This window comes from Diadema setosum, chromosome 15 (assembly GCF_964275005.1).
Source record: "Diadema setosum chromosome 15, eeDiaSeto1, whole genome shotgun sequence".
Taxonomy (NCBI): Eukaryota; Metazoa; Echinodermata; class Echinoidea; order Diadematoida; family Diadematidae; genus Diadema; species Diadema setosum.
Window position 1 is genome coordinate 16,123,081 of NC_092699.1, and position 18,674 is coordinate 16,141,754.

At 36.1% G+C, this 18,674-nt stretch overlaps 1 protein-coding gene across 1 annotated transcript in view; it reads right to left on the reverse strand.

The window, feature by feature from the left end:
* The window catches only part of LOC140238565 (uncharacterized), a 55,090-nt gene that overhangs the window by 18,019 nt on the left and 18,397 nt on the right, over positions 1 to 18,674 (reverse strand). The window contains exons 8-15 of the mRNA XM_072318466.1: positions 17,969 to 18,172; positions 15,423 to 15,629; positions 14,286 to 14,368; positions 12,030 to 12,122; positions 10,257 to 10,373; positions 5,504 to 5,542; positions 2,326 to 2,412; positions 1,165 to 1,393 (exon numbers count right to left, since the gene is read on the reverse strand). Of these exons, the coding sequence (XP_072174567.1) occupies positions 1,165 to 1,393; positions 2,326 to 2,412; positions 5,504 to 5,542; positions 10,257 to 10,373; positions 12,030 to 12,122; positions 14,286 to 14,368; positions 15,423 to 15,629; positions 17,969 to 18,172 (1,059 nt within the window). The remainder of the gene's footprint in view (positions 1 to 1,164; positions 1,394 to 2,325; positions 2,413 to 5,503; positions 5,543 to 10,256; positions 10,374 to 12,029; positions 12,123 to 14,285; positions 14,369 to 15,422; positions 15,630 to 17,968; positions 18,173 to 18,674) is intronic.

Sequence of the window (18,674 nt, forward strand, 5' to 3'; positions counted from 1 at the left end):
AGTGTCATGTTAGCGTAGTTAGTTAATTAATGGGGGAAGAGAAGATATTGGGATACAGTACACAATAGTGAGTTTGTTGTGAAATGTGATTTGTGTTCAGTTGTTGTCAGAAATCTAGGAACAATATGATGTTGGTAATTGAGTGGAGTTTGGTGCAAATACAGTGTACCGGTAGTTTACATGAATATGATTTTGTGTTTTTTTGTGAAAATCGTAAAGCAAGTCAAGTTACATTTGTGTGTCGATATACTTGTATGCAGAGGCTAAATGGGCAAGATTTTTGTTGGACATTGATAGTCTGTATGATCAATATGTTTATGCATAAGGTTATCAATTGTTTGTTGACAGCGATAGAGTTTTGTTATTAACTACAGTATAGTGATTGTTATCACAGTGATGGGTGATATGCTAACTGTTCAGTTGTGGTTTTACTTCGTGATTAGTTTCAGTTTTTTCAGAGTGTTTGTAACAGAGGGAAGTTTTGAGGTTGTATAAACGTATGATTGATTGCTAATGGAAAGTAATGATTAAGCTGTCAGCGAACAGAGGAAGAAAGAAGAAGTCACGCCAGTATTGGTTGTGTTATATACAGTGTATGTAGTAATCTACGTTTGTGCACAATTGGCCTGCCTTAGTTGTCTCGGCCACGGCAATAAACCAGATCCAAACCTCACCCGAATCGTCTACGGTTTCCCCTTTTATTTACTGGCGCTGTTACCACACAAAAAAATGCACACTGTTACCACATACACGAATACACACTGTTATCACATGAATACAGTTACCATACCAAAAATAGTTATGCACACAAATACACACTATTACCATAAGATTATACAATGCTACCACACACTAAAAGAAACACCATATCACACACAAGAATACACACTGTTACTATGCACAAGAGTACACACTGTTACTACACACATGAGTACACACTGTTACTACACACATGAGTACACACTGTTACTACACACATGAGTACACACTATGACCACACACAACAATACACACTGTTACTACATACAAGTATACACACTGTTACTACACACATGAGTACACACTGTCACTACATACATGAGTACACACTATTACCACACACAAGAATACACACCGTTACCACATACAAGTATACATACTGTTACCATACACAAGAGTACATACTGTTTTCTGGGAAGCCCTTGAATGCCACTGAGCGTGTGTACTTGACGAGGTCGGACAGTTGTCGGGAGAGGACGAAGGACTTCTTGCGGTTGGTGGACCCGGGGCGCTGCTTCTTACCCTCCTGCTGGTTGTCGTTTGTCCCCTCGAGGTCATCGTCCCGCGACGAGGACCGGTCGTACTCCATGCTGCTGTTCTCGGACTCCGAGGAATGTTGCATCCTGGCTCTTCTCTGGGATTCCACAGATTGGTGAAGAATAAAAGAATACAAAATAATGATAATAATAATTGCATTTATATGGCGCTTTATACTAGTGTTTCTAAGCGCACTGGTGCTAATCATACAAAGACTAGAAAATACAATAGTAGGACAATGCAAAACCAAAATTACAGTCACAAAAGAAGAAGAAGAAAAAAACAATACATGTTACATGTGATACAGTAATTGATAACTGACTGTGTACACCTCCAGAAAAAAAAAAATTGCAACTGATGAAACAGATTAGTTTTGAGAAGAATTTAAATGATTCAATGAATGAGGCACTCTGAATATGAAGATGGAGTTTATTCCAAAGGGTGAGGGCAATGGAGGAGAAGGCTCAGTCAGAGGAATGAATGAGTGATGTACACCTTTAAGGAAATGAGCACGTATATGACTGAGGCATAATCACAGAAATATTGATATGTGAATGACAAGAGTAAAATCGTCTAAGCCCATGTACCATCATACTATCAACATATAAACTGGCAAAAGGGTTAAAGGGACGGTACAGTTTTGGTTGAAATGGAGCTTGAGGTTTCCTACATTTTTTGATGATGATATTTTGAGATGAGAAACCTCTTATGAATTATGAAAGAGCATATAATTCTAAGAGGAATTCAAAGTGTATTTGATGAAAATTGCCTTGAAAATGGCTGAGATATCCAAAATAAAATGATCCTAATCAAAGGTGGGATTACGACCGCATTGTTTTACTTTGTTTTTGGATATCTCAGTCATTATAAAACCAATTTTCATCAAATAAACTTTGAATTCCTCTCAGAATTGTATGCTAGCTTTTTAACATTTCAGAAAGTGGTTTCCAAGTATCTCGAAAGAAAAAAGTTGAAAGCTAAATTCTCACATCAACCATTACTATACCATCCCTTTGATTAAAGACTCACCCTGGTTGGTTTCAACTTCCTAAAGGTTCCAGACAGGCCCGATCTTCCATTCTTTGAAGACTTGTTTGCTGTGTTCCTTTCCTTCACCTTAACAGAGGAGGACAATCAATGTACACAGAATGCGGGCAAAAATTATGAATTAATTATGATTATGTGCGTATAAGGAATGTACTGACTTCAGCCCCAAAACATATACACATATATTTTTTTTCCATTTTTTTTTCTACTAACCATATACTACTAAGAGAGGCAACTGGAATATATACTGCAAGTGACAATTTAGGATTTAATAACTTTTCAAAAGAAAATTGGTAAATACTATCTGCTGTTTGCAATCAAATAAGAGAGAGAAATTAGTGACAGAAGCATATCTTAAGGTTTCATTACTGGTGCAGAAATCCTTATAATTGCCATTTCATCTTTCTTGCAGGCTGATGGTCCAAGGTTGCATTCACATCTGTAAACATTTTCAAAAAGTGATATTTACACCCATAGTTTGGAGGTACAGACCGAGACATCAGAAACCTTCTGAACCACTTGAAATTCAATTTCGCAGGTAATAATGATTTGATTATCTTACAACCGATGGAAATATGATACTGCATGAATAATTCTGAGTAGATGATTTCCTTACATCAGATAATATGCATGACAAGGATGGGAGGAATTTTAATGTATATAATTGTGATGATAAATCAAATTATTGGTAATGAAAATGAGAATGAAACTTGATTAAAACATGCTTGCTTTAAATTGTCAACAGTACATATATAACTCTCTCATGAAAGTAGGTATTGAACTATCAGTAATTGATATGTGTTAATGACATGAACAAGGAAATAAACTTGTATTGATTACAACTTAAACATAAAAAGTACAAATGATGGATGCCACATATAAAACTGAACTAAAAAAAAGTGAGAGGATATGATTTCAAACCTTGTATTCCATTTGGACAAAATATTAAATTGTCCGTTACACAGAACAGTATAATGAAATGCCTATGGTGAAACAAGTGTATGAAATATTGTTGAACATGAAGTTCAACTTCATTCACACTTTAAAGCCAAAATCAGATAATGTAACAGTTAGTCCTGAAGTTGATACCTGTTTAACTCCACTCACAATATACACTGCTGCTTCAGAGATTATAAAATTTTATTTACTCTACATAGAACTCTTTACATGCTATAGGCAATGAGTGAAATCTTTTGGCGACTAACTGAAAATTTATAGCATAACTCTGGATAAATATGACAGATTTTCTGCTCACATGTTCAAAAGTCAAAGTGCTTCTGACAGAATTGATTGTTACAAGCGATAGCAAGTACATGTACGAATGTTTGATGAAACTTTCAACATGACCTAAGGTAAAATTTTCATAGCACTTGCATTGTGAACTGATCACATCAGAACTTGCATATTAAAGCAAATTGCAATAGAATACAGCTGAAATATAAAACACCCATGATGACAATTCCTTTCAATACTTTTATATTTCATGCATCAAACAGTGTGATATTTATCAAGAAATGAAATAAAAATACACTTATGAGGAATTAATCTAAATCTAACTTACCCAAATAAATGTATATATCTCATTAAATATTTCTTTATTCATAAAACATGACGAATTAGTATATAGACATAATAAACTTTTCATATTCATCAAATGTTATCTATCAATGCACTTTGTATAAGATATAGAATACAAAAAAAAAAATCATCTCTCCTGTGGATGTAAATTTAAGAACAGGAGAAGTCACAATGAAAGTCCTGAATATCATCACACATATAGCAATTCAGATGTTAGTGCACCAAACCAAACTGTAGTACTGAGCGCAATTCTCTCGGAGGAAAGGCAACAATGATGAGAGTTAAAGGGAAAAATCACCAATGAAAGGGAAGTCGCACCTCTATTTCCTATGCTAAATCGCTTTTCTATGCTTGAGGGTATCTTTCTATCTAATACACTGCTATAGTTCAGAAGAAATTCTGGTTAGAAAAGGGTATTCTGCAGAAGAACACACAGACACACAAACAAACACAACACACACACACACATGCACACCATGGTGCGCACAGTCACAGAAACAGACACACACACTCCATCACACATATGCACACATACACATAAACATACATATGCACACATACACACATACAGACATACATATTAAGAGACACATGAACACACATATACACATAAACATACATATGCACACATACAGACATACATATTAAGAAACACATGAACACACATACAGACACGCAAGCACAAATACAGAGACACGCAATCACATTCATGAAAACAGACACACACACACATATGCATCTCGCTCACTACTGGATTAACAGTATCTGCCTATAGTGTGGGTATGAATTTCATGTTACTGCTCTATTTATGGCACAACTTTGTCATAAAACACAGAATTTTGAAAAAAAAAAATGTGCATTTTGTTGGAAGATATAAAACCTGCTGTAGAAAAAAAAAGTTAAGATTCTGGCTCAAAAGGAAATGTTGTTGTCACTGGTAGATTTTTTTTAATAAGTGCGATTGACTCCTCCTTGGAAAAGGATGATACATACACACGAATGCAGGGGTGGATCGAGGAATTTTGTGAAGGGGGGGGGGCACAAAGAATATTTTTGGTGCTACTTCCAGGTTTTATCTCTTTTTTTTTCTCTTCATTTCTTTTGTTTTAACAAAAATTATAAATAAAGAGGGCGCACGTGAATGGTGCGCCCCCCCCCCCCCCCCCCCGATCTGCCACTGCAAATGGAACCATTGAAAATACAAACTTGTTACAAAGATCCTACATATCAAGTTTCTGTGCCTTTTGAAGTACTTTCCATACACTTGTCCAAAGTATGACAATTTTATATGCATAATTTCCTATAAGATGATACAAAAGATTACTATAGATGATTACGATAGTATGATTTGAGGAATAAGTGTGTATTTGCATCCACAGCTTGTTAAATACAGGGTCCATTCACACTCAAAAACGGTGTTAGTGTTAGATACAAAACCACAGGAATATTAGGGGGTGGATTAGGGATGAACTACACTTTTGAGGAGAGAATATATATATACAAAGACTGTGTGCAGGGCACACTGCGGGAAGCGTGAGAAAGGAAGAGGAGGAAAGAGGAATGACGGCTTCAAGATACGTACCTCTGCTTCTTCAAGCATGGATTTCAACCTGTCTAATCGCTGCGGCAGGTCAGACGGAGAAAAATGAGCGTGAGTCAGAAAGAGATAGACGGTGCACTGAGATACAGCGTCAGACATTGGTGCATAAAGGTGGCTCACTCCATGCATAGTACTATATTAAACTTGTTGCTCTTTTGACAAAATGAGACTTAATTCCCTTTGCACATTGCTGCATTGGTATGTGATTAATCATTATCCAATTCAAATGAGACTTCTTATGCTGGAAGTAAGATAGCTTTGGTTTTCTTTTTGCTTTTGAAAACTATTGATTCTTTACTAATGGAAACTAAAAAAAAATTGGGTAGCAGCCACAAGTTGGTACTATTAGTATTATATAACAACTTATTTTCTAGGCTTTATTTCACACGTCCATGAAACATAAGCTGACCATGTTTGTTTTCAATAGTATTTCTACACTCTTAGGCAAGAACCCATTGTACTGCAACACTATCCAACTAAATGTTATCAAAGAGTAAAATTAGTCTGCAGGCATCAAAATCAATCTTTTCCCTGGAATAATCATTTAACAAATATGATAGTATTAAGGCACAAAATGGAATGCCAATGGTGTCTCTATGGCAACAACACTTTAATTGAAAAGCATGCAAAAGACTGGGATCCCTGGCGCAAAACATGCTGCATTTGAAATCAAACTCAAGCAACCAAATATCAAATCAGGAAGTGAGAATTTGTGCTATATATTTTGTTTGACTTCAAACTTGATCTTTATGTGCAACCAGGATCTGCTCACAAATGTGCAAGTTTGTAACAATTCATCTCATCATCAGAGAAAAGAATAGGCAATTTGTCTAGTTATAGAGATTGGTTTGTGCCTAAATTGACTAAATTTCTTCGGAAAAGTTTGACTATCATGTACAAAAGAATACAATTCCATGTGATTATATCCTGGCTTGTACTTTAATGCTGCCAATCTTACGTTTCAACAGCACAGAACACAGCAGTATATTGTAACGTGAACACTACTTCATTTTATCTTTCACAACGACATTATTGCATTCAGAACTTTGAGTAATACAGTACAGCTTCATTAGATAATATATCATATTTATAAAAAGAGAATCCAAGTCAATAGATGAATTGAGAATAGGCAGTGAATGACGAATACTGGCACATTTGTGAGTGGGGACATAGTCTACAATAACCAGAAATAGATAGGAAGGAACTCATAAATGGAAAATATGTACACAATTCTAAATGCAGAAGATGTGCAAGATAGAAAGATTGCTCAAAGCATGCTTGTTTCAAGAAACTTTTCACGTGGCTATGCATTGGAATCTTTGATAACAAGTAAGCTTGACATTAAAAGCAACCTATCTACAAGAACCAGTCACACATGTGTAATATGGTGCAAGTCACTGTCATTCATCTGATTACTGGTAGACGTGTAGCTTTTTACCGCAAGACAGCACTTGGGGAAATCTCTTTTGTTGGCGAGTTGGTGAATATGCTTGACAGTCAAAATGCGAAGAGACTCCTTCTGTTCTGATATCTTACTTCTTAATGCATGCAGATATGATCATGATTTTGCCTATGACTTTAGCTGTGTCTGCATTGAGACAAATTTGTAAGTTTAATTAACCACCCCCCTAAAAGAAACACATAATGATCTTCTTACTAAATATCTCTTGATTGCTACTAAAGTCTTTCGGAGATTTTCGCATAATGATGACTCCTCAGCTTTTTGTTCCTTATTAAAGAGAAGTGTACATTGCAATCTAAAACCAAGCAGTGTAAGCTGTAATTAAAAAAAGCAATCACTAAAGCATTCCAACAGTAACAACTGTATGTTTAATTGCAACATTTTAGTTCCACATCAAAGAAAGTACACAGGCCATGGTCCAGTTTTTCAAATCAAACTCTCCTCAGATTGCTAACAAATTTGGTATTATACAAACCAATCTTTATTTGCATGAGCACGGCTGAACCGAACTGCATTTACAACTCTTATCTTTGTTGTCATTACAGCTATCTTCTCACAACTACAAGCAAGATGAATAAGGTACAACATTACAGAATTAATCTTTTTCTGAAAGACAAATACTTATGATTTTCCTAATTCTTATAATTTGTTAAAGATAGTATACTCATCACCACGTTATAGTGACAAACACTGAAGCATAAAAAAATCCTTGCAACAGAGAGAAAATTACCTTAAAAATTATACAACGTTAATATGAAATTTGTTTGACGATTGAGAGATTGCTGTCTTAAATATCTTCTGAGAATATTGCAAGCAAACAGACATTTTCATTTGAAAAGTATTTTGTTTTCACGAAGCACATCACTTTGTGGTTTGAATAAGGATGTGTTAAATACCTTACATCTGCTCACTTAACTGCATTTGACTTCAAAGCTGAGTTTCTCTAAACTCTATCACTTCTGGGGTAGGTTTTTAGGAATGAATGTGGAATCAATTTGATATCTTTGGAGCACGTAGCATCTGGAGAACACAACGATACCAAATTCAGAATATCGATGTTCGTTGACTTTATCCGGCATTTGGGATAATCCTTCGCATGCATCAATCATACCTTTGTCTTTGGTAAATGTGGCTTTGATTGAAATTATTGGCATTCTACAACTCAACTAACAGATAATGTTGTCATTAAGATGCAAATGAAACACAAGTGTTTCTAATGATGAAAATGAAACTAAATCTACAGTACTCTCAGCTGGAAGCACTAAATGACTCTCTATATATCAATGAAGTGAATGAATCTAACAAGAAAGATAGAGCAAGAGACAGAGAATCTGGTGATTCTGTTGATTCTTTGCACAATTTCTGTTCTACACAATCTGCCTACAATCTGTTGCCATTTCATTTTCATTTTTTATAACAGATTCTCACTTGCTTTGCTGTCAGAGTAGCCAAAATCTGGCTATCGGAAGGGGTGGATTTGTGGAGCTTGGAGAGAAATGAAACCAAGGTGACCAGAATTTGACACATTATGAGAGAAATCATGAGAAATGAAACGACAAAAATACAGGGAAAAAGTATGGTAGAGGTGATGCGATGGCTTACAGTAATATATGTAAAGAGAATAGTGGATTATTGTTAAGTCTTACGACTAGAACAACACATTCACGAACAATAAAGATAGGTTGACTGTCAGTACGACCAACAGCATTAAAACCACAAGTTGTTTTTTTACACCAACTTTGGAATGCATGAGTCAAACAAATGCTGATGTATAATGTGATCCACAGTCTTGTCTGAAAGCAGAAAATATGAGAATACTTTCACTTCCATTTCCTAATTTTGCTCAAGTAGTTTATCAAGTTGTCCTGTGAAATGTCACAAACAGTCAAGAGCCACGTAATGCACTCATTCATGAGGAGTTTTTGATGGAATTTAGCTTGCATAAAGACTTAATGATGCCTTTCACTCCAAAGACAGTTGTTCTGTGCAATATCATTAGCAAGCTGGATGGCTATCTCACACAACTTATGACTATCACTCTATGTTATATGATTATAATGTAGATTTGGAATAAAAAGGCAACTTGATGGAATTAAAGCTCCAGGGCATTACGGCACCCACGAGAACACCCCAATGTTCAAATTTTACTGAGACCTTCTTCCACAAGATACATATGTAAGTATTACAGAGTGACTGAATTTTATTAACATGATTATTCCAATGTGAAGTTAAAAGAAAAACTGTTGCAGTCAATCCTAGATATCTTCAGTGGTATCTATATTGAGCAGTTGACACTTATCATGCTACAGTTGTAATCTTATATCAAACAAATACTAGTATAGAGTATAGCAAATGTGTAGCAAACAACTTAATTGATTACTCATTTCCTGAAATACCTTCATCATTGCATAATGACATTTTTGTTCATTAAATTTGTATGAATTCAACTGAATGGGAGTCTGTCATATGAAGGAAAAATTATTATTCTTTACTATACAGCAAAACTATTTTAATTGATTACAGACTTACTACATCATTGACTAGCTTCAGCTCTGATATACATGAATGAAGATACAAGTCACAGATACAGGAAGTATACTGTACATATTAGAATTTCCATAAAGTTCTCTATTTTGTGATTGGTGTTAAAGTATGACTTTAAAACAATTCAGGGATTGTAAAGTTGTTTATAGGCAATCTTCTACAAAACTTTGTTTAGTTTGTTGGCCCGATCTCGGGCCAAATAAACTTATGCAACAGGGTAAAGAAGCAAAGAAAATTCCTTTGATTGAAATGATCACATTTTACCCCCCTCTCCCTCCCCCCCCCCCAAAAAAAAAAGAAAGAAAGAAAGAAAGAAAGCACAACATGCATTACATAATGAAAGCATTCACTTCTTTATCACTGGGATGTTTTCATGTTTTTTTTCTTTTATATACACACCAATTCCTTTCCTTGTGTCATAACTGGTGCTATTAATATTCATTTTCTTGTTGTCCACTGGTAATGAGAATGTGTCACATATGGTGAAATATATACTCTTTAATTATGTTGTACCCTGTAACCTTTGAAATTTTAATAAGACATGTCTGGCAATTGATAAGATAGGTTTATACAGAAATGTCAATCATTTAACAAAAAGAACATCAATATCAGGTGAGATTCATCAATCACAGTGGCAGATGAAGGAGGGGAATCCTCTGAGGAATAAGATGTTGTCAGTATACTTGTGTTGCCTAGCAACAAAGTAACTAGTACATCATGATGACATACCTTGTGGGCGATTCTCTGCCAAGCTTGCTGGGAAGGAGAGATGGGTTTCTTCTTCATCAGAGCCAGCTGCGCCATGGCGATGGATTCAAATTTACTCCTTGTCTCCGACTTCTCCAGCTGGTAGACAAAGACCAGGGATTGAAATACAACTGAAGATATTCACCAGTTCTATATTACTTAAAATGCATGTGCTTTAATATGATGGAGGCATAAATATGCCTATCTTGATAATTGGTTCACTTTAACCCGTTGAGGACGGACTGATTTTGCTACAACATGCATTTCCCATAGACACCTGCCCGAGTATACTCAGGACTCGTCCTCAGCAGTTTAACCTGTTGTATTGAAGATAAACTGATTTTGCTGTAACACACATTTCCCTTAGACACCCGCCCAAGTATACTCAGGACTGGTCTTCAAAAGGTTAAGATCACACTAAGAATGACGAGACAGAATGTCTCCTTCCAAACTGAAAGTGGATCCACCCCAAGTTTTGCTGGAATGTTGAGTGATTTCTTAAGTGCATCCCACTAGTGAGTCATTTCTGATTTTCTCTTCTTTCTGCGAGTACATAAGTCAATCCATGCACATGGATTAAGAGATGTGTATGTGCTATTTTTCTAAACTATCTGAATATCAATTTGTTCACTCAAGTCCAAATGCAGTCGAGTGTCTTAAAGCATCCATCAATAGCAGGCATTCTTTTATGAAATATCATGGCAACCTAGCAAAGGACAGCCTGTCATGCTGCTGAATGCTCTTATTATGGTTAAAGGAGAATAAAACTAAAATATATAAGTGAATTGAGTGAAAGCACAAGTATTAGCAGAACACATCTGTGAAGTATGAAGAAATTCAGACAATCCATTCAAAAATATGAATTCTTTAAAATTTTGTTATGCCCATGGCTGGATAAGAAGACTACAATAATTTGTCATGTCACAAACACACGAGTATGAAAAAACATTAAGAGTGTTAATAAAAAATGAAAGGAGTGTGAATTCTTCATTAGAAAACAATTGTAGAATTCCCCTTATATTTTCTTTACATCATTGTCCTACTCTGACACTAGTATCTATGCATTCACTCAATCCACACACATAATTTGGATATTATTTCCCTAAACACTGGAATCATGTTGGTGTTTAAATTGGTGTCTGTCGCCTTGATATGTGAAGAGTTTCATTGCAAAACTATTCTTCTCCATTCCTGTTAATTTCAGATATTTGCCATTAAAACTAATAAAACCAGTGGCGGATCCAGAGGGGGGTGCACCGGGTGCGCGACCCCTCTTTATTTCTTGTTAAAACAAAAGAAATAAAAAGACAAAAATGGGGGGGGGGGGGACACGTGCGCCCCATTTAATCTTGTAAAGGCGCCTTCCCTTTACAGAATTTCTGGATCCGCCCCTGAAAACATACATGTACAGTAAATGATAAGCAAGTATGGGATATTTTCAATTATAGTTTCAAGAATATTGCTTGTTATCTAACAAATGAGGTATCACTGGAAAAGTTTAATTTTGCTTTATCTGATGATGGTCTTACTTTGAAACTTTGAAGTGTTTAGAAATGGTGTTCAGCCTGTTTTGTGATCAAACACTTCATATATAAAGAGAAACACTTCATATATAAAGAGAAACACTTCATATATAAAGAGAAATACTATTTTGATCAATATGAAAGGAAAAAATCTCCTTGGAAAGCCAGAAATGTCAAATCATACCAAATAAAGACAAACAAAATAATTTGACTGGAAATCGAGGGGACAAACCTTGAAGTCCTCATCGAGCTCGTCTGCACTGTCTTCCTCACTGACCTCTCCAGCCTCCAGTTCCGCATCATGGTCGAGTGGAAGTTTCTTGGCCTGCATCAAGAGTTTAATCAGCAAATATTAGATACTCCACTACCACGCACAATGGGTTTAAAGAATCTTGGCCTGTATCACAAGTTTCACAGGCAAAAAGTTAAAAACTCCAGTAAAAAATGGGTATAAATAAAGCATTGAAACAAACAAACCATGTGTGAGTTTACTACAACTAAACAGTCCAACCTGTAATACAGACCCTACACTAATTTCTCCTAGGTTTTCATCCTAAGGTCTACACAAACATTAACGCAACACATCATCATTAAACCTGACAGAGTTGCCAATCGTAGAATTTCATTTGTAGTACTTTTAGATTCTCCTGATTCAAGACTCAAATTTTCTTATAATGTACAAATTTGTCCTACTTTTATCCCCAAGATGTATCACAGAAGAAGTGAGAGAGACAGCAACACAAACAGATTAATAAGGAAAATTTGCTGTGTAGATTTCAAGTCAGACAGTGCATGTGGATAAGAAAACAAAAAAAAAAAGTTTACATAGGATAAACAATTCAGTTATCATCTTACTCTGAACAAAATCCAAATGTGGAAGACTTCAGCCTATCATATATATTCTTTTGAACCCTTTTGAGCACTACAGTACCTGTATATCTGCATTATCTTTTTTTTTTCTCTCAGAGCATCATATTGACTGGTCAGATATTATGTGATGTTGAACAATACAGGTAGCTGTCAAATCACAGCTAATGGAATTATTGGTGGTCCCACAACCCGATCATTCTTCTTGACATTAGCGTGGGCAATTTTCTCTAAATCCAACTATGGCGGACGTGAATATAATTTGGCTAAGAGGACCCTTCACCACAGGTACTGTTGTTGTTGCACTACGCTTATTTCTGTTTGATCACTAATTCATTACTTCCTATGTACAGCCAATTGTGTCCTACCTTCTGTCTGTTACTATCTGTGCTAGGGATACTACCAAACTTTATGTGATGACTTCATTTTGTCTTAATTTATAGTATTTAAAAGATCTGCTTAATATCATCACTTTGTTTCAGTTCAGTGTTCAAAAAGCATATGAATCTCATTAGCTTCCAAGCTGACCTTCATTAAATAATCATACAAGCACTATTTGGGTCAAGGTTAGGTGGGGAAAAAAAGAGATTTATCACAAAAGCACTCTCAGATCACTCCAAGAGTACTTGTGTCATATAGTCACTGCTTCAAGGCTTTGTCAACCTGCTACCAAATTATATAGGGACATATTTCTTCTATAACTACCTTTTGAAGCTTGCTTTATAAAATTGTTATTCATTACAAGTGCATATTTACTGAGTTTTCCTAAAACTATGCTTAACCACTACATGACAAGAATTCTTTTCAACACATGACACAAGTGACTACATGAAATTGAAATGTAACTTTTGCATTATGCAAAGGCCATATTTTATATACATAAATTATTGTAGGCCTATTTAACCAAGAGTCCATTCATTCAGGTGTAGGTTTAACTTTTGATTGATACCAACCTATGCATCATAAGTGACAACTTATTACAATTTGGAAACTAATCAATGTTAACCCATTGTTAACCCGCTGTGAGTGCCCATTGGCAAAGAAAACCTCATACCACTGGACACATAGTCAAAAGTTTCTGGCACAGAAAGAGATCAGGAATACCATGTACAAATCCAGTGGGAAATCATTACACCTTGGAAGCAAGTGGTATAATGGGTTTAAGGCAACTTTATAAACTCTATGCATTTATCAAGACCTACATCAACAACTTGGTTTTCAGAGAGAGAGAGAGAGAGAAAAAAAAAAAGAGGGATTAATGCTAAGTTATCACTTGTCATGTTGAGTTATGTATGTTCTATACAGCTGACACACTGTCTATGAAAATCATACTTTGGACACCGTTACATTGTACACCAAGGGTTTTACTAGCTTCAGTTAGTGACAAGCACAGGAGAGAGTGGAATGGTGATAATATTGAAAAGACTGTAGTTTGTATTATTACTATCTCTAATACTTAAAAAAAATTAATAACTACAATTTACAATGGGAAATGGAAAACACAAAGCCAACAAGCTACTGTGTGTCTGCACGTCTGATCACCGCTGCCCTTGACCGCACGACAAACATACAGACAAAGCCGATGGGAATGCATCACATGGTCTGTCTACACTGCACTAACCTTTATGAGTATTTTCCTCTTGAGGGATTCCGGGGATGGAAGACCTTCCGACTCGGAGACGGGCGAGTCGAGGATCAGTTGGTCTGTTTGTCAACCAGAGCAGTCAAGGATATGCTTGCTGTGACCGCCATGGCGACAGATAAACATTCTAAAACACCTCTATCATATTTTCAGCCTCTTTTACAGCAATCCATCACTATGCATATATATGTAAAGATGCAGACAAAAATATGAAGTGCATACTTTTCTTTTTTCCTCTTACATGATTGAATTCACTGTTAATCAATAAGAGGTTTTACTTGACTTGAAAACATGTGAACAAAGAATAGTGGATATTGTTATTGCAAATAACTTCTATGAGATTCAGAGTGTCATCATCATCTTTGCATGATCACAGTCATTTCCTGTAGGCCTCCATACATTGACAATATAATTATATATCTAGTACAATTGTAGCAATACTACAATGACTAACACTAACAGGTTTACAATGTTCTTGTAAGTTAACAAAACTTTATTCCCCATTGCTCTAACTGAAATCTCCTCTCATTTACTCTTCTTCATCTGATTCCCCTCCTTACTTTTCTTATTCCTCCACCTCCTTCTTTTACCTTCTCATCTTCTTCCCAATTTCTTCCCTAGTATACGATCATATCTCTATTATCTTCTTTCCCGTTTTCCCAAAACTCTTCTCATCAGTTTATCATGTATATCTTCTTCTTCTTCTTCTTTTCTATCATCATCATCATCATCATCACCATCATCATCATCATCATCATCATCATCGCCATCATCGCCATCATCACCATCATCACCATCATCACCATCATCACCATCATCACCATCATCACCATCATCATCATTATAATCTGCAAGGGTGTAAGCAGCATCTTCTTTTTCTTTTTTTTTAAAATTTGTTTCTTACTTTGTCTTCCCTTCTTCTCTTTCTTCTGCATTGATATGATCATTAAATCATTTTCATGTGGATACACTGCTATCAAAGCAGAAATTGTTGTGGGAGTAATTTTTTCATAATCTGCATATAAACAAAATTTCGACTCCGCAAAATTTTCATTTTTGCAGTACTCAAGAGTACACAGTTTTTTTCTCAATATGCTGACAAACAGAAAAGGATACCACCAAGGATTTCCAAGAGGTACTTTGCCATCTTCTTCTGTTGCTCCAAGGTACAGTGGTTCTCAATGGACAAGATGACCGGATAGGGGCTGGACACGAAGGCGTACTTGTCCACCACAGTGATGACATCCCTAAACTTGACCTTGGAGGTCAGTGTGTAGCCATGGTAGATGACCGGCTCCCCATCCTTACCATCCCAACAGTCCACTTTTGTTGGGGGGGAGGGGGAAGGTGAGGGAAGAAAATGATTCAAAGAGGGAGTGATTACATAATACAGATACACCTGTTTTTGAAAGCGACCATTTGTCTTCTAACCCATTTAGGATAGACTGATTTTGCTACAACACGCATATCCCATAGACACCTGCCGAGGTATACTCGGGACTTGTCCTCAATGGGTTAAGACCACCTGTTTACTGAAATACCACCGAATTTGCTGGCATCTTAGGTAAAGTTTGTCAGTAAATGAAAGTGTATTGCAAACTGTTTGATTAGCCTAATTTGGTATTCTCTTAAGCAGGGCAATCTGAATTAACTATTGTTTGCTTTTGCACAATATATAACAAAAAAGAAAACACTTCTGTAATTTCCTGACCATAATGCTCACTGTGTTCCATCAAAAGATGGGAACAATGCCAGCTGTACCTGGTCTGAGAAATGGCAGAAACTTTCCAAACCTAACACTCAGTGTAACATATAAAATACAATTATGCTGACATCCCCTTAGCATTCTTCATTATTCATTACAAAGCACATCTACACATCAATCAAACATGCACAACATTATCTAATAGAAAACAGAAATAAATATTCATGAGGCATACACAGAAAATTCCAAAATGTAGTGGCCAAAATGAAAAAAAGAAAACCAAAGATGATGTATGTTGGATTGCAAAGTGTCATACTAATTTCACATCTACTTTTGATCAGTCTGACACATTAGACTTTTTGACCCTCAACATGTTTGGTCACATGGGAGGCTGCAAAACATTGGCTGCCATGGGAAAGTGATAAGTCAGATGGCAGAGTGTAGGTTAACAAAAATTCACAGATTTTGATACAATACCACCACCCTGTCAGGCGCCTGCTAGAGGAAACAGCGTGGGAAGTAAATTCATAAACACCTCATCATTTTCAAGGCAGACTGAACGTTTATTGCGCGGCGGCAGAAAGAGGGGAAGTCAAGGTGAGAACAATTGGACAGAGGATGATGGGTAATCACATGATCACTTCGTCCCTCATCAATATTTTCTTTCTCCCCGGGCCGCTCCATCGATGAAGGCTTTTGTGCAGATATTGAAAGCATGCTGCCAGGGCCCATTATAGATCTGAGTCATATCTATTTCAATGTGTTGCTTTATATCTGAAACATAAGACAATTACACTCAGACATGGCCTTGAAATATTGTTTTCTGGTTTGCCTAGCATTGCATATTGGATGCAGTTATGAAAAATTTAAGAATTCCACTTATGCCTCTATGTCATTTTTCCCTAAAAGCGTGCGATTCGTAATTTCAGTTCAAGGTTATGCAAAAGTGGAAGTACAAAAATGTGATTTATTATGTAATGATCAGAGAGTAAAGGATGTAAATTTCATCAAAAACATAAAATCGTGTCTGAAGAGGAAACTTGCACTAGAAGGATTACGGAATGAAATTGACCTTGTGGGGGTTTTTGTGATAGTTATCATTCTTTTTTTGACATCAATCAATTAACCCAGTCATGTGCTGGTGTAATTTACACTGCAGAATTTATCATCTTGTAGTCATCAAGTTTGCAGGTCCTTCACGTTTACTCATATTCCTAATTGGAAAAAAAAAATGGCTGTGTATAGCAAGACTATGATATCAAACTTGAAAGAAGTATGACTCCACTTTCACTTCAGTTGAAGTCATAACTTAAGACTTCAAACCTAAAAGTATATGATGATAAATAAGCAAATACACATGTAGTTATCAAAGTTTTGTGTATGACTAAAGCTTCAATACAATAACTACTGATTTGAGAATGTAGAGATGACAGAAATATTGTGAAACATAGAAAGGACAGATGGAATCAAGCACTGCTACATCAAAAAATTTGCCAGTAACTTTTGCATAAAAAGGAATGTGTGATGCTGTTGTGATTATTGAGTGCACACAGTAATTGTTGCAAAGACTGGTATTAAAGGCACATAACTGTATCTATATATTGTTCAGCTAAGTGTTACAGGAGGACAATGTCACAGCTGGAATATGAATATAAATGATCCTGAGGATTTCTTTCTTCTTTTCTTTTAGAGGTGGGGTTTAACAGGATGCAGAAAAGATTGAGAAAAAAAAAATCATCAGAAATCTGTATATGATGCATATCTTCATGAGGTGTTTAGTGATTTGGTTATGTACCAATCAAAAGGCCTCAAAAAATGTCAACACACATTTGGATTGCAGAGAATTTTTAACCCGTTGAGGACGGACTGATTTTGCTACAACATGCATTTCCCATGCATAGACACCTGCCCAAGTATACTCTGGACTCGTCTTTAATGGGTTAAAATAATGACTTACATTCCACACATCTGCATCCAGCCTGTAGAACCAGACCATAGACATCCACACTCGACTGTGACATGAGCTGATCACCAAGGAGATACGTGTTGTGCGAGGACGCTATATAGTACTCCGACAGCGGCCTGGTCATGTCCTGGTTGACCTCCCGATGACCGTGCTCGAAGAGGTCCCCTTCCTCGCTTACGACGTATCGCATCAAACCTGACAATGTATGAACAAAAGCATTTAATGGAAAAGAGAAGGCCATTTATGTCTGTTTACCTTGATTCCAGCAGCAGCAACTGTATTTGTGCTTAAATGAGATTGTGTCCTTCCAAAAGAAAACATCAGATTCACATTATTGTAATGCGATTTAATGTGTCTATACCACCTGCATGAGAGATTAAACAATACAGAAAAAAAAAACCTGGGGAAAGTGCAGCCTTGGACAAGCTTCTTTCTGGGAAAAATGTGGTTGGGACACACAATATTAATAAGCCAGTTCACAGTTACAATCTGAGCATGTGCAGATAAAGGTCATTGCAGACCTTCTCTTGAAATGGATTTACAACTGAGGTATTAGGGCTTCTTGACAACTGCGTTGCAAATGAACCAGGTGTAGATTGGTATTTACAGGTGAATGTGCATTCTTTTCAGCAACATTAACAAAAACCATTCATGCAGCACTGACATGTAAATTAACACTTCCTGCATGGCTGTTTTC